This window comes from Orcinus orca, chromosome 7 (genome assembly GCF_937001465.1).
Source record: "Orcinus orca chromosome 7, mOrcOrc1.1, whole genome shotgun sequence".
NCBI classification, from domain to species: domain Eukaryota; kingdom Metazoa; phylum Chordata; class Mammalia; order Artiodactyla; family Delphinidae; genus Orcinus; species Orcinus orca.
The window spans coordinates 83,174,140-83,191,490 of record NC_064565.1 but is presented as its reverse complement, the minus strand read 5'-3'; the positions used below and the strand labels follow the sequence as shown (position 1 = coordinate 83,191,490).

The following is a 17,351-nucleotide window of genomic DNA, read 5'->3' as shown; positions in this document are numbered from 1 at the left end:
CTCCCAGCTCAGATGTTTGTAATATCAAACAGCGAAAGCTCTCCAGGAGATATCCATCTCAACGTTAAGACCCGGCTCCACTCAATGACCAGCAAGCTACAGTGCTGGACACCCTATGTCAAACAACTAGCAAGACAGGAACACAACCGCACCCACTAGCAGAAAGGCTGCCTAAAATCATAATAAGGTCATGGACACCCAAAAACACAACACCAGATGCAGACCTGCCCACCAGAAAGACAAGATCCAGCCTCATCCACCAGAACACAGGCACTAGTCCCCACCAACAGGAAGCTTACAAAACCCACTAAACTAACCTTAGCCACTGGGGGCAGACACCAAAAACAACAGGAACTACGAACCTGCAGCCTGCGAAAAGGAGACCCCAAACACAGTAAGTTAAACAAAATAAGGAAACAGAGAAATATGCAGCAGATGAAGGAGTGAGGTAAAAACCCACCAGACCACACAAATGAAGAGGAAATAGGCAGTCTACCTGAAAAAGAATTCAGAATAATGATAGTAAAGATGATCCAAAATCTTGAAAATAGAATGGAGAAAATACAAGAAATGTTTAACAAGGACCTAGAAGAACTAAAGAGCAAACAAACAATGATGAACAAGACAACAAATGAAATTAAAAATTCTCTAGAAGGAATCAATAGCAGAATAACTGAGGCTGAAGAACGGATAAGTGACTTGGAAGATAAAAGAGTGGAAATAACTACAGCAGAGAAGAATAAAGAAAGAATGAAAAGAATTGACAACAGTCTCAGAGACCTGTGGGACAACATTAAACACACCAACATTCGAATTATAGGGGTCTCAGAAGAAGAAGAGAAAAAGAAAGGGACTGAGAAAATATTTGAAGAGATTATAGTTGAAAATTTCCCTAATATGGGAAAGGAAATAGTTAATCAAGTCCAGGAAGCACAGAGAGTCCAATACAGGATAAATCCAAGGGGAAACACGCCAAGACACGTATTTATCAAACTATCAAAAACTAAATGCAAATAAAAAATATTAAAAGCAGCAAGGGAAAAACAACAAATAATATACAAGGGATTCCCCAAAAGGTTAACAGCTGATCGTTCAGCAGAAACTCTGCAGGCCAGAAGGGAGTGGTAGAACATAGTTAAAGTGATGAAAGGGAAAAACCTACAACAAAGATTACTCTACCCAGCAAGGATCTCATTCAGATTTGATGGAGAAATTAAAACCTTTACAGCCAAGCAACAGGTAAGAGAACTCAGCACCACCAAACCAGCTTTAAAACAAATGCTAAAGGACCTTCTCCAGGCAGGAAACACAAGAGAAGGAAAAGACCTACTATAACAAACCCCAAACAATTAAGTAAATGGTAATAGGAACATACGTATTGATAATTACCTTAAATGGAAATGGATTAAATGCTCCAACCAAAAGATATAGACTGGATGAATGAATACAAAGACAAGACCGGTACATATGCTGTCTACAAGAGACCCACTTCAGACCTAGGGAGACTTACAGACTGAAAGTAAGGGGATGGAAAAAGATATTCCATGCAAATGGAAATCAAAAGAAAGCTGGAGTAGCAATTCTCATATCAGACAAAATAGACTTTAAAACAAAGACTATTACAAGAGACAAAGAAGGGCACTATATAATGATGAAGGGATCAATCCAAGAAGAAGATTTCACAATTATATATATTTATGCACCCAACATAGGAGCACCTCAATACATAAGGCAAATACTAACAGCCATAAAAGGGGAAATCGACAGTAACACAATCATAGTAGGGGACTTTAACACCCCACTTTCACCAATGGACACATCATCCAAAAGGAAAATAAATAAGGAAACACAAGCTTTAAATGATACATTAAACAAGACAGACCTAATTGATATTTATAGAACATTCCATCCAAAAATAACAGAATACACTTTCTTCTCAAGTGTTCATGGAACATTCTCCAGGATAGATCATATCTTGGGTCACAAATCAAGCCTTGGTAAATTTAACAAAATTGAAATTGTATCAAGTATCTTTTCCGACCACAATGCTATGAGATTAGATATCAATTGCAGGAAAAAAATCTGTAAAAAATACAAACACATGGAGGCTAAACAATACACTACATAATAACCAAGAGATCACTTAAGAAATCGAAGAGGAAGTCAATAACACCCTAGAAACAAATGAAAATGGAAACACAATGACCCCAAACCTATGGGATACAGCAAAAGCAGTTCTAAGAGGGAAGTTTATAGCAATGCAATCCTAACTTTAAGAAACAAGAAACATGTCAAATAAATAACCTAACCTTACACCTAAAGCAATTAGAGAAATAAGAACAAAAAAACCCCAAAGTTAGCAGGAGGAAAGAAATCATAAAGATCACATCAGAAACCAATGAAAAAGAAATAAAGGAAACAGTAGCAAAGATCAATAAAACTAAAAGCTGGTTCTTTGAGAAGATAAACAAAATTGATAAACCATTAGCCAGACTCATCAAGAAAAAAAAGGGAGAAGACTCAAATCAATAGAATTAGAAATGAAAAAGGAGAAGGAACAACTGACACTGCAGAAATACAAAGGATCATGAGAGATTACTATGAGCAACTATATGCCAATAAAATGGACAACCTGGAAGAAATGGACAAATTCTTAGAAAGGCACAACCTTCCGAGATTGAACCAGTAAGAAATAGAAAATATAAACAGACCAATCACAAGCACTGAAACTGAGACGGTGGTTAAAAATCTTCTAACAAACAAAAGCCCAGGACCAGATGGCTTCACAGGCAAATTCTATCAAACATCTAGAGAAGAGCTAACACCTATCCTTCTCAAACTCTTCCAAAATATAGCAGAGGGAGGAACACTCTCAAACTCATTCTACAAGGCAACCATAACCCTGATACCACAACCAGACAAAGATGTAACAAAGAAAGAAAACTACAGGCCAATATCATTGATGAACATACACGCAAAAATCCTCAACAAAATACTAGCAAACAGAATCCAACAGCACATTAAAAGGATCATACACCAGGGTCAAGTGGGGCTTATCCCAGGAATGCAAGGATTCTTCAATATAGGCAAATCAATGAATGTGATACACCATATTAAAAAACTGAAGAAGAAAAACCAGACGATCATCTCAATAGATGCAGAGAAAACTTTTGACAAAATTCAACACCCATTTATGATAAAAACCCTCCAGAAAGTAGGCATACAGGGAACTTATCTCAACATAATAAAGGCCATATATGACAAACCCACAGCCAATATTATCCTCAATGGTGAAAAACTGACACCATTTCCACTAAGATCAGGAACAACACAAGGTTGCCCACTCTCACCACTATTATTCAACATTGTTTTGGAAGTTTTAGCCACAGCAATCAGAGAAAAAATGAAATAAAAGGAATCCAAATCGGAAAAGAAGAAGTAAAGCTGTCACTGCAGATGACATGATACTATACATACAGAATCCTAAAGATGTTATCAGAAAACTACTAGAGCTAATCAATGAATTTGGTAAAGTAGCAGGATACAGAATTAATGCACAGAAATCTCTTGCATTCCTATACACTAATGATGAAAAATCTGAAAGAGAAATTAAGGAAACACTCCCATTTACCAATGCAACAAAAAGAATTAAATACCTAGGAATAAACCTACCTAAGGAGATAAAAGACCTGAATGCAGAAAAGTATAAGACACTGATGAAAGAAACTAAAGATGATACAAACAGATGGAGAGATATACCATGTTCTTGGATTGGAAGAATCAGCATTGTGAAAATGACTATACTACCCAAAGCAATCTACAAATTCAATGCAATCCCTATCAAACTATCAATGGCATTTTTCACAGAACTAGAACAAAAAATTTCACAATTTGTATGGAAACACAAAAGACCCTGAATAGCCAAAGCAATCTTCAGAAAGAAAAACGGAGCTGGAGAAATCAGGCTCCCGGACTTCAGACTATAGTACAAAACTGCAGTAGCTTTGTACAAAGTACAGTACAGTAATCAAGACAGTATGGTACTGGCACAGAAATAGAAATATAGATCAATGGAACAAGATAGAAAGCCCAGAGAGAAACCCATGCACCTATGGTCAACGAATCTATGACAAAGGAGGCAAGGACATACAATGGAGAAATACAGTCTCTTCAATAAGTTGTGCTGGGAAAACTGGACAGCTACATGTAAAAGAATGAAATTAGAACACTCCCTAACACCATACAGAAAAATAAACTCAAAATGGATTAGAGACCTAAACGTAAGACTGGACACTATAAAACTCTTAGAGGAAAACATAGGAAGAACACTCTTTGACATAAATCACAGCAAGATCTTTTTTGATCCACCTCCTAGAGTAATGGAAATAAAAACAAAAATAAACAAATGGGACCTAATGAAACTTCAAAGCTTTTGCACAGCAAAGGAAACCATAAACAAGATGAAAAGACAACCCTCAGAATGGGAGAAAATATTTGCAAATGAAGCAACAGACAAAGGATTAATCTCCAAAATATATAAACAGCTCATGCAGCTCAATATTAAAAAAACAAACAACCCAATCCAAAAATGCACAGAAGACCTAAATAGACATTTCTCCAGAGAAGACACACAGATGGCCAAGAAGCACATGAAAAGCTGCTCAACATGACTAATTATTAGAGAAATCGAAATCAAAAGTACAATGAGGTATCTATCACCTCACACCAGTTAGAATGGGCATCATCAGAAAATCTAGAAACAACAAATGCTGGAGAGGGTGTGGAGAAAAGGGAACCCTATTGCACTGTTGGTGGGGAGGTAAATTGATACAGCCACTATGGAGAACAGTATGGAGGTTCCTTAAAAAAACTAAAAATAAAATTACCACATGATCCAGCAATCCCACTACTGGGCATATACCCAGAGAAAACCGTAATTCAAAAAGACACATGCACCCCAATGTTCCTTGCAGCACTATTTACAATAGCCAGGTCATGGAAGCAACCTAAATGCCCATCGACAGACAAATGGATAAAGGAGATGTCGTACATATATACAATGGAATATTACTCAGCCATAAAAAGGAACGAATTTGGGTCGTTTGTTGAGACATGGATGGATCTAGAGACTGTCATACAGAGTGAATTCAGTCAGAAAGAGAAAAACAAATATCGTATATTAACGCATATATGTGGAACCTAGAAAAATGGTACAGATGAACCAGTTTGCAGGGCAGAAATTGAGACATAAATGTAGAGAACAAACGTATGGACACCAAGTGGGGCAAGTAGTGGGGTGGTGGTGGTGGTGTGATGAATTGGGCGATTGGGATTGACATGTATATGCTGATGTGTATAAAACTGATGACTAATAAGAACCTGCTGTATAAAAAAATAAGATAAAATTTAAAAATTTTTTTTTAAAAATTTATGTGCTTTGCCCACTGCTGGGTACATGGCGGATCAATTTCTTTTCTCCCCTTCCCACTCACGCTAGTATTTCAGCTTTGACGGTGCCCTTACCCAGCCCTGGACACTGTGCTCCACAGTGCTGTTCTCTGTACTCCCACAGGCCTTTGATCATAGTTCACGTACCACTTACCCTATTTTGTATGTATCCTATTTATTATAAGCAATTTAGATGTAATTATTTTGAGTAATTAGTCTTTTCTCTCTTTTTAGATTAAAAACACGTCAAGGACAGAGGTTTGATCTTGTTCATCTTCTTATCTCTCACTGCATATAGTATTATGTACTGAACATAATAGGAACTCTATAAACGTGTACTACGTTGAATTGTATAATTCTACATGTTTTATGCAAGTTTTAAAACAAAAAAACGTTTTGCTTAAGGATTAAAAGACTTAGAAGGAGAACAGAGAATTACCATACTGCAAATACAGTATAGCCCCCTAGCACCCAACACGGGTCTTGAAATATACAGTCAGTGTTCCCTAAATTGTGTCGGTTAAATTGTGTGTCACAGACTGAACACCTAGTATGGTGAATACAGTGTTCAAAAATAAGTGTTTTTAGTCAAAAAAGACTTGGACAAAAGAGATGGCAGTAATATCTACTTAAACCCATCATTACTACTGGAAAAAAATGCCCAAAGAAGATCAGTTCTAATGGTATTGAACAGCAAAATTATTCTGCTTTGAAACATGAGTTTTAATTTTAATAGGTTTGTAGTCTCTGTTTCCAAAGAAACTAAAACCTGAGAAATTGAGCTTAAATTGTATGCACAAATGTATATTAGGATGCTTTAGCTGAACTGTATTCAATGAAAATAATTACGTTTCCCATTTTATTTGTGGTAAATAATATGAAGAGCTAATGTTTGAACAGATTAAAAATTAAATACATAATAATTTTTAACTATCTTGAAAGTAAAAAAAAACAAACTTTTATAATAGAGAGTACGAAAGTTATTACTGAGGTAACTTTTAACAGTCGTTGTTGTTAATTCTTTAAAAATATATGTCAAAATGGTTAAGATCATGACCTGCTGTCAGAGAGACACCCGGGTTACATCTATAGCTTTAGAACTTGACCAAATTACTTAACTTAATATTAATATTAACTTAACTTAATTAACTTAATTAACTTAACTTAATATTACTTAACTTAATATTTCTATTTGCTCATCTGTAATATGAAGATAACAGGAGCATCTATTTGAAGGGTTGCTGTAAAAATGAAATGATTAAATGATACTGATTGTAAAGCACTGCGCCTGGCACCAAAGTGAGGCCTTGATAAATGGTAGCCATAATCATCATCATTATTACAGAAGTTAACCTAGTTGTAATTATTTAGAACTTGGTTATATATTTTATATACATAAAATATGTGATATCGGTGAGATATGTAAATAAATCGCAGCTACCTTCTGGCAATATATTTTACGAAGCAGTCTTCTTCCAAAGGAGATCCCAAGGTGGCTAGAGCCACTCCAGCCAAGTGGCACAGTCCTCACCCCTCGGGCGCGCGGGTGGCTCTGTCGCGGGCCGGCTCCCCAGGCTGTGCGGCGGCCGGGCGGTGCTCAGCGGGCGCGGGCCTGGGGCGGGCGCCGGAGCCCGGACTGCGCGGCGCGGCGGGCCCCGGACAAGCCTCCCGCGCCGCCCCGCCCGCTCGGCTGGGATGAGTGACGGCGACAACAGGTGCGGCGCGGCGTCCGCGGCTTCTCCGGAGCCTCCGAGTTTGGGGCGTCAGGCCCCAGGGAGTCACACTTTGACTCTGCAAACTGGCCTCCTCGCCCCGCACCAGCCTTCCGAAGTCGCCCCTCAACAGGCTTCTTGCACCTTAGTAAAGCCTGAGGTCACCTCCACCTCTCGAAACTCACCAGTCCCAGAGGCCAACTTTTCTCCAAAGGGGAGAAGGAAAGGCGTGAAGGGCGTGCGGTGCATGGAACTCTGCATAACCGTTCGCTCTCTCCTCCCCAGCCGTCCGAAAACAGGCGAGAGTGGCTCCAGAAGGGAGCCCTCGCTCCGCACACTCCACGCCCGCCCCGACCTGCTGTACGCTCTGCCCCTGAAACGGCCCAGCTCGGCGACCACGGGCCACCGCCGAAACCCGCCCGCCCGCGCCCCTCCCCGGGCTGTGGCGCCCGCCCGCACCGCAGTCCACCGCCCTAGGCGACGCCGCCTGTCCCTCCTCACCCCCCGGGGTGGCAGGTTCAGGACCCGGGTCTGAGTCTCCGGCCCTGCAACTGCCACCAACGCCGTCGCCGCCAGTGGGAGAGAGTCTCCGTCGGCAAACGTGGTGCTGCTTCCTGGGTGTGAAGGTGCTTTCAAACCTTAGGTTTCTGTTCCTTTGCCCCTGGCTTTTGAAGAACAGAGAGGAGGATGGAGACCGAGTCCGGGGCGGTGAGTACGGCGGTCATGGCCCGGAGTCCTGGGCCCCGGGGTAGTGGGGAGAAGGAGAAATGTGGACTCCGTCTGTGAGGGGCTGGAAGGGCGAGTCTAGAGCCTGCGATTTTGTCGGGAAGTAACGTGGTCAGGTAGCCCCATCGACTGCCACGAAGAGCGGCCCGCCTGCAGGCCCCGTCGGGTTGTGTCGTGGGGTCGGGAAGGTGCGGCCACCGGGCCTGAACGGGGTGTAGACGGGCTGGGAGACCTCGGCAGCGACCGGAGGCGGTGGGTGGCTGGGCCCTGTGCACCAGGCCGGGCCCAGGCTAGAGAAATAGCTTTCCCGCCGAAATTAGGCTTGCTGCGTCTTTGACGCCCACTCCCACCGGACTCCGCCCAGCCGCCCCCCTGAGGCGTTGTCCTGGCGGCTGACGCCTCCTCTCCTCGACTGGTCATTGGGGACCAGAAGGCCCGAGAGACCTGGCAGGGGGCGGGGGCGGGGCTGGGTAGCGGGGACCTGTGCCCAGGTCGGACCGGAACCTCTACCACCAGGTGCGCGCCCAAGCCAGACAGGGCTGGGCTGGGGAGGGGCGGGAGACCGCTTAGGCCCGAGGGGCTGCGGCAACGTGCCGCCCCGCCCCGCGCGGCGCCCGCCAGCAGCCAATCAGCGAGCGCCATGCGAGGCTCGCAGGGCAGGCTGCACACTAGGCCGGCGTCGGGGTCGGTGCCGTTGAGGGTTCCCGCCACTGCTGCTGGCGGGTTTGCAGGGCAAAATTTCTCGCTGGCTAGCTTTCTTTTCCCTCCCGCACTTTGGTGGGGAGGGGGTGGATCCTCGAGACAGTGATCAAGTTCATGATGACCCGAGAGAACCCAAGGGAGTTGTCGCCTCAGCCATTTCCCCCACCGCCTCAGCTTGCTGGCTTCGGAGGGGAAGGAGCACGGAGGCCGTAACTGCGACGGTTAGCCCGCCCTTTTCCTGTTGTCTTTGTTGGCAAAGTAGATGATAGATTTCGAGGTTAATTTTAGAGAGGAGGAGGCAGTGGGGGCACATTACTTTGGAGGAAATTTTAAATAAACTAGTACTAGAAGTTTTATTAAGGACCCTTACTTCTAACCCCAAAACAGCACCAATCTAAGTGCTTTTCATACGTTTGCAAAATTATTGCCAGTAGAATTTGAGGCTTTCTTAATTAACTCAGTGAATCGCTAACCTTCTCTGAGGAACTTAAAGATCGTCTCTACCTGAGCCTTGCTACTACCAAGATTAAAATATTTTCTAGGCTATTATTCATATTGTAGTCTTCAGCCCACAACCTAAGGGTTGGCATATCGTGAGCAGGAAGAAATTACTCATTTATTCATTCGTTCAACAAATATTTATTGAACATGTGCTATATATGGTCCCTACTTTAGATGCTGCGGTGAACAAAACAGGCAAAACCCTCTTCCTTCTTGAACATTACATTATAGTGGAAAGAGACAGATAACAAACATAATAAATAAATTACATGGTATTACATGTTGGTAAGTGGTAAGGAGAAAAATAAAACAGTTGGAACCCACAATAGAACAGGAGTCTTAGAAAATGAAGAATGAAGTGAGTGATATGTAAAAAGTTCATGTTTTTCCTTCCTCGGTATCATTTAACTGATTTCTCAAGATTGGAAGTAAAGCACTCTGTTCTCTTCCATTCAAGTCATTCCTCTCTCAATGAAAACTAATGGAGTTGACTTTTATTTAAACAAATTTGGAACAAAAGAGGTCATCCATTGAATTCATTTTGTTTTTAAGAAGAGAATTACATGAAGATTGATTTTTTTTTTAACTTTGCAAATAGGTAATGACTACATTCTGTAACCCGGCAGAGAGAAAAGATTGTGTCTACCAGAGCTGTTCTATTATCTCTAGCAATACAAATCCACACTTGAAAAGTAAAACTAAGCATCCCAGAATCATCCAGTCTGGGCACTATGTCTTACAAGTAAAGTGACTGAAGTTACAAATAACATCCAGATGCCCAGGGAGGATGCTGTTAGGATTCCCAGTTTCTTTAATTGGCAACTACAACATAGCAATTATTAAATATGATGACTCTGTGGTTTAAGAGATGTTTTTATGAACTCCCTTACTAGGGAGTGTTTTTCCCCCTTAAGACTAGATGGAGAATAGAGCCCATAAGGTCCAGCCTATAGCCCCATAGTCACTACTGGCCTAGTCATTTCTCTGTACATCTTGCAGAGATTAATTTAGGGATTATGGTTTTATTGGTCAATGAAGTGAAAGGAGAGCAAATGTGAAAAAGAACAACTCCATTATCTAAGTTGGAAATTCATTTTCATGAATTTGTTTTTCAGAGAATTTAAATCATCAACTCCAAGCTTTTTGAAGCACTCATTTAGGGTCTCAAAAGTCTGTTTCGTGTTCCCAGAAGGAGAATAATTAGCAAGTTCTTAAATTAGTTTCTCTTTAAAATTCTATTCTCAAGTCTTGTTTTTTTTCAGGTGTACCTGAGGAGTCTACTATCTTGCCATTGTGCGAAGGTGTATATGTTAATATATATTTATTAGAATCTAAATTAGGTCGCCGACTTAGAATTGTGAACATATGAATATGAACTCAATTCTTTAGCATAAAGAAAAAATTAGTATAAAAAATTTTAGTATAAAAATTTATACCTATGAGTTATAGGTATACAATTTTTTTTTTTTTTTTTTACTAAATCGGTCCACTTTTCCAATTGCCAAGTGCATTTTAAAAATTTGACTTTAGAGTTGAAAAACCGTGAACTTGTGTCGGAGTCTGTTTACTTGTCAATGCCCTTTAGCCAAAGACTACCACAAATACACCTGCAGTTTATTAAAGTTGGATCTTCTGAATTAACAACAAAGAAGAACATACACCATGCGGCCTCTCAGCAAGGTGTTAGAAGAACTTATTATAGGATTTAAGCTTATATTAAGCACTTTTTAGAGAGGGTTTAATGAAGAAAGCTTTACTCTGAATACGTGTTATCAGGAGGTGGGAGTAATTCTATAATTGGGTATGTTAATTCTTACCTAGGAGACAAGAAAAATAGATTGAAGCTAAAGCTGTGATTGTTAAAAAAAGGAGCAGTCTTATCAGGCAGGATAGAAGGACGTTTGGTCATTCTTGTGGTTTGGGTAATGCTTTTGTTTTTGTCAATGTACAGATACGATTATGGAGTGATCTTGTTTTTATCTTCATCCACCACAATCACAGAGGAGCCTTGCCCGATGTTGGTGTTCTGTTAACAAGAGAACACCACAGCCTAGCTGTGAGTTCCCGGCCAACTCCTAACACCAGGGCCTAGTTGGTTGTGCCAGGCCAGCTCCTAGCTGTCCAGGGTTATTCTTCTCTTTTTCAAACTTCTTTTTGAGTTTAATATTCCTTCTTAATGCTTATAATATTTAAATAGTACAGTTAATAATAACTAACATATGTATGTTTAAATAATATATTTAAGATTTAAGATCGTCTCTGTAGAGGAATGAATTCTACATTTCTTATATTTTTGTTGCCCCCAAAAGTTATTAGCTCTAATTATAATCTTCATAATATTAGCATAAAATTAAAGTCTGAAATACTACATTTTGTCAATGACTTATCTTTTTGAAGGATATATGCTTTCATCCTGCATCAAAACTTATACCCAGTACTAAGAGTTTAAAAGAATTTTATTTTACAGCAAACATCGAATCAGATGCAAACAGATTCATTATCTCCATCCCCTAATCCTGTGTCACCTGTGCCTTTGAATAACCCAACAAGTGCCCCAAGATATGGAACAGTGGTCCCTAATCGCATCTTTGTAGGAGGAATCGACCTTAAGGTACCTAATTATGCATGCAACATAGTGTATTCTTTGTATTAGAAGTGTTTTATTTCTCAGAAATTGTTTCTTCTTGCAACTTTAAAAATAACATATTTGCTATTTGCATAATGATTAGTAGGTTTCAAATTGTCTTAATACAAAGAATCTTTTCAACAACAATGTAGGTTAAATAGAGTATATATAATTGTCCAATTTCACATACAAGGAAATTGAGGCTCACTGACATATCTATAAGCTCCTAGCTACTTAGTGACAAAGTGAAAACTAGAATTCTGTTTTTCTGACTCATATCTCCACATGCTTTATTTCACCATACCACACTAATTATACTTTTTTACATAACACTCTAATAGCCCAAATAATGAGTGACTATAATTTTCAAAAGAAGACTCAATTAAGGAAAAAAAAAACAAAAACACAGCAGTTTTATGAAATCCTGTTTCTTTATCCCAACTTTCATCTTAGGCTCCTGAGTAACTTCCTAGATTTCTGTCTTTTGCAGGTTGCTTTCTATCACCTAATTTAGAATTTGGTCACTAAAAAAGGCCTGTGTCCTAGTCAGAATAAAGCATTTTAACAGTAATATGTTTAAATAATGTAATAGCCATTTCACTCTTTCAGAGAGGCATGGTTTTGTGAGATGTTTTGCAGCACCCCCATGTGGGTGGTGGTAGTTAAACACCTACAGGAAAGGCAAGCATGGATAATTTAGGAACACTCTTACTTCCAAGTGGATATATCGAAGGATTTCCAAGCTTCCATATTACATACTGGAAATTTCAGGGGGAGTTGTCTTAATAAAAAAAAAAAAACTTGTGCAATTAGGGTATGATATTTGACATTTAATACTCGCTATCTTCCAATGATCAATCTCTCACAATTTGTATGGAATTACTTTTTTCCTGCTCAAGATAAATGTTACACTTAATGTATTTGTCAAAACTGTGAGTCTTAAGCAAGTATGTGATTGGTTCACTAAAAATAAATTAAGGAAAATAATTTCTTATGAAATGCTTATTTTTAAAAAAAAATTTTCTGTTTCTGTAGCAAATATTAATAGCTGACCATAAATATTCAAGTTGAATACTCTTGTTCAGAATTTATATAATATTAGCTCAGTATACTTTTAAATAAATAATAAATGTAATAATTTATATGGCTAGGTTAGTGTAGGTTTTTATTGAAGCCAATCAGCTACAATATGAACTTTGGGGGCCATTGTTACAATACAGTCATAGCTTTAACATAACTGCTAGGGTTCTCTCCCTCATACTTACACCTTTCGCAAAACCATAGGTAATTTCCAGCAAGGAAATAGTTTACCGTAGTAGCAAGCAGTCTCAAACTTTTTAAAATTCTTCTTTTTAGAACCCTACAGCCCATCCCTTTTAATATTTAATCATCTTGACTTTCTGTGTCCTTACTTTTCAGCAAAGAAATGGAGCTGCAAAATTGAGCTAGTGATTTTTCTATCAGAGAATAGTTTGAATTAATTTGTTTTCAAGTCTCTAATAGAAACCTTATTCTGACGTTGATTCCATTTTGTGTTTATTGAAATGAGGCAGTCAGTTATTCTCAGATTAACTCAGTATTTGTCATCATCCAGTTTAGCAGGCTTTAGGTTACCAACTAAAAACCAGTAAGTAGTGAGGTAGCAGTGGAACTCAAGAAATATTGCTCTGCTGTTAGGCATGTCTTTTCCTAGATATATAAAGAAAAAATTTTTCTATGGATATTTAAAGTACCTCTTGGGGGCAAACACTTATAGCTGAACCAGAAAATGAAATTGCAATGAATTTAGTGTGAATACTCTAGAGAAAGGTGATATGGGTCTATTTTGAGACTATTTCAATTAAAACCAGATATGCCAAACTATCTTTGTAGGCATCTTGTACATGATAGTCTAATTATGACTCAATTTTTTTTGCATATCATCATAATGTCTGTATTTAGCTGACATGTATATTGAATACAGATAAAGCATCTAAAAACTTTAAATCTTGTAGCCTCTCTGTTGTTATCACAAATTGAGTTCAGGTACTTTTGGAAATATATTTCCTTCCTAAGACCTTACTTTTCCTGGGGACTCTGCTGATTAAAATAGAGTGACTGGTATAGGCCAGCATAACCTAGTTCCACTGCTATGACTGTGGGCCTCTCTGAACCACAAGAACCAATAGTAGTATGCCCTTAGTATAGTTATAGCCATGCCTAGTACATTTTATTAAAAACTGGCTAACTAGAGAACAAGAATTCCTTTAAATAGTGAGCTTTCTTTGTAGTTTTTTAAAAATTCAGCTTAAAATATTTTATTGCAGTGTAATATTTTATGACATAGTATTAACAACTCTGCATAAAGCAAAGTATTCATATTGATTTTAATAACCTAGTGGTTTCATGCACTGTTTTTATGATGAGAGGCATTCTTACATCCATATTGTTATTTATGTTACCTTTTGTGTCTCCAAACCAAGCATAGGAGTTGTTTCATCTTTTATCAATTAAAATGGTTTTTGTGTGTTTTCTTTTTATACCATTAGACAAATGAAAATGATTTAAGAAAATTTTTTTCCCAGTATGGGTCTGTAAAAGAAGTGAAGATTGTAAATGACAGAGCTGGAGTGCCCAAAGGGTTAGTATCACTATGGATAGTACATGGAATTGACAATTGTATTTTTATTGGATTACTAGGTTTTGTATACTAATTTACTTTGGTTCCATTTTTTAAAAGAGAGTTTCATGCCTTCTTCTTTCCTCCTACCTTTTGATTTCAGTGTGTGTGTGTTTGTGTATTTTGGAGGAATAGTGACACTATAATATTCCTTAATCTATTGGAAAGTTATTCTTGCAAAGGCTGAGGGACCATTCATTGTTCGGTAATAAGCACTTAATGTCAAGTAGCTCTTGTCCAGTAGCCAAGGCACCAGAAGCTAAAGGAATCTGATATTTTTGGAATTGTATACCTGCTTTAGACTAGAGAGAACTTTACCTGAAAAAGGCTGACACAAAAGAGCGTCCATAGGTTGTGCCTCAAAGACCTAATTAGGGGACTAATCTGAGAAATATAACTCTTAATGAGAATGATTTTTAATTGCCAAATCAAGGAGAATGAAAATTAAGGGAAAAAAGCAGTAGGATTTGTCTAGAACTGTCTAGTGCCCTTAGAGCTGTTTCAGTGGATTGGTATATTCAAAAGCCAAATACCAGAGAAGAAAACGGTAGTTTGCATAGGGTACTCGCTTAAGAAGTTTGACTGCAAAGTTAAAGAACTCGATGAAGGATTATGTTTGTTTTCTTGAAAAAAAGACAATATATACATACTTATAGGCATAAAAGAAGGGACCAATAAGGTGGAGGGAAAATTATATTAGTGGGAAACTACATGTAAGTATGACAGGTGGACACTTTGGAAGAGATGAGATCCTGCAGAGGTTATTTTTAAACAAATGAGATATTTCCTGAGACTGACAATCAATATTAGGATGAAGTGAGATTGTACCTCTTTTACTTGGCTTAATAGAATTTGTAATATACATTTTTTAATCATTGAAAAACACACATAGAAATGTAGAGTGTATTTTATGCTTTTTCCACTGGGTGGTATATGTGTTCTACCAAAAAAAAAAAAACTAATAATAACGTAAAAATATTTCTTTAGCCGTTGTTTAATGTTTGGGCAAAGAGAAAAAAAGAAATTCCTTTGTTGAAAAAGAAAATTCATATATAATACAGCAATTATGAATTGAAGAAACAGTAAATGTTTACTAATTACACAATACATAATTATATAATAGTAATTATGAATTGAGGAAAATAATAGTTTAGCACTACAAAGAAGAGTTTTCTTAAGTTATACAAATAGAGATTACATTTTCGGGGGATATACTTTTTATTTCTTTCATTCCTTTTTTTCTACCTATTTTGGCTTTTTGGACATGGCATACATTGTGTATTTGTGTCTTGATCATGATTTATACTCTGAAGGTAACAAGTATATATGAAAAAGCATATATAAAGTCTGGGTTGTACATATTTTTAATTGATTTTATTTGGGAAATATACTAATAGTTGCATTATCAGTTTATATATGCTGATAATAGTAAATAATATGTTTGTATACTCATTTACCCACATAAAAAATTTTATTATGTTGAAACTTTTAAATTTTTAAAGGTTTTTTTCTACTTTGATTTCTATTTAAACCAAACTTCTATCATTTTAAAAGGATATTAGTGCTCTGGACTGAAATTTATTGCATTCCAATTTGTAAACCAGAATACAAATCTCGCATGCTTTCCTGCCTTACTTACAGCTCAGGTCTGAAACTGTTTCAAGATCCCCAGGGTTTTTTTTTTCTTTTAGGCCCCTCCCTTTAAGAGGAGGTGACAGTGTTAAGCTGTGAATGGTTCTCCTAAGTTTTGCATACTGGTGCACCAAGGAAAAATGTTCACTCCTACCATGGCCCATTCTTTCTTTTTTGTTTTTTTTCTTTTTCTGGCTGCTTCTTGAGGCTTGTGGGATGTTCCCCAACCAGGGATCGAACCCATGCCCCCTGCATTGGGAATGCAGAGGCTTAACCGCTGGACTGCCAGGGAAGTCCCCCGCAATGGCCCATTCTTAAAAAAAAAAAAAAATTTAATCTTAATATATTCCAATGTAATGTTCTAAGATAATAATTAATGCATTTATTTAGGTATGGCTTTGTCACTTTTGAAACACAAGAAGATGCACAAAAAATTTTACAAGAGGTAAGATATTTTGGTGTATTTAACTTAATTTTTAGAACTTCTTTCTCTGAAACTAATCCTTTAAGGTATTAATTTAATAATAGTAGGGTTCCAGTACAATGATTGATTGCTAAAAAAAAAAAAAAAAAAATTTTATCTTCTTTGCATCTTAAGATTGACATTGGTCTCCAAAAAAATGAATTAAAAAAAAAAGATTAAAGAGAAATTTTATCTACAGAAAAACAAATTCCAAATAATTATGTAAGTATGGTTGTGAAGTTTGTATATAATTTTTCACTTTATTTGCTTAAACTAAGAATTTAAGGATGTATCTCTCCTGAAGTGTTAATAGCACTTTGAATTCCTAAAAAACACTACAAATGTAGATTCCTAGAGTGAGGTTATCTGAGATTATTTCCCTCCTCTGAAAAACTTTATATAAACTAAGAGCACTCATAGAAAAAGTCTATAGCCTGCAGTTCAATATATAATAACTTTAAATTTGGCAACTGTAACATTTAAATTTTTTAGGAAAAAATTTTATTTAAATTGTATTTAAGTCATATGCAGTCGATTCTCATTATTTGTAGTGGTGTGTTCTATAAAATCACCACGAACACTGAATTAGCAAATATTGAAGTGCTGCACCTAGAAGAATACAGGGCTAGGGTCCCACAAGCTTCTGCTCACAATATTTTCATCAGCCGATCAATACGTAACTTTGTCTTATGTGTGCTTCTGTTTAAAGATATTATATTTAATTTATATTTTTGATTCATTAACACTGAACTCGTGGCCAACAGCACTATAACTCATGCCTGAATTAAACCCAGCTAGCACATATTTTTCTCCATTAAGTCACATGACAGTCTTCTTGCACTTAGGAACACTAGCAAGCACTTCAGCACTACACTTGAGGGC

The 17,351-nt window shown here is 37.8% G+C and overlaps 1 protein-coding gene across 1 annotated transcript in view; it reads left to right on the top strand.

Annotated features, from left to right (window-relative positions):
• The first annotated feature begins 7,263 nt into the window (after window positions 1-7,263).
• BOLL (boule homolog, RNA binding protein) overlaps window positions 7,264-17,351 on the top strand; it is a 56,480-nt gene continuing 46,392 nt past the window's right edge. Inside the window, exons 1-4 of the mRNA XM_004262886.4 lie at window positions 7,264-7,868; window positions 11,557-11,700; window positions 14,244-14,335; window positions 16,397-16,451. Coding sequence (XP_004262934.1) covers window positions 7,848-7,868; window positions 11,557-11,700; window positions 14,244-14,335; window positions 16,397-16,451 — 312 coding nt within the window. The 5' untranslated portion in view covers window positions 7,264-7,847. The remainder of the gene's footprint in view (window positions 7,869-11,556; window positions 11,701-14,243; window positions 14,336-16,396; window positions 16,452-17,351) is intronic.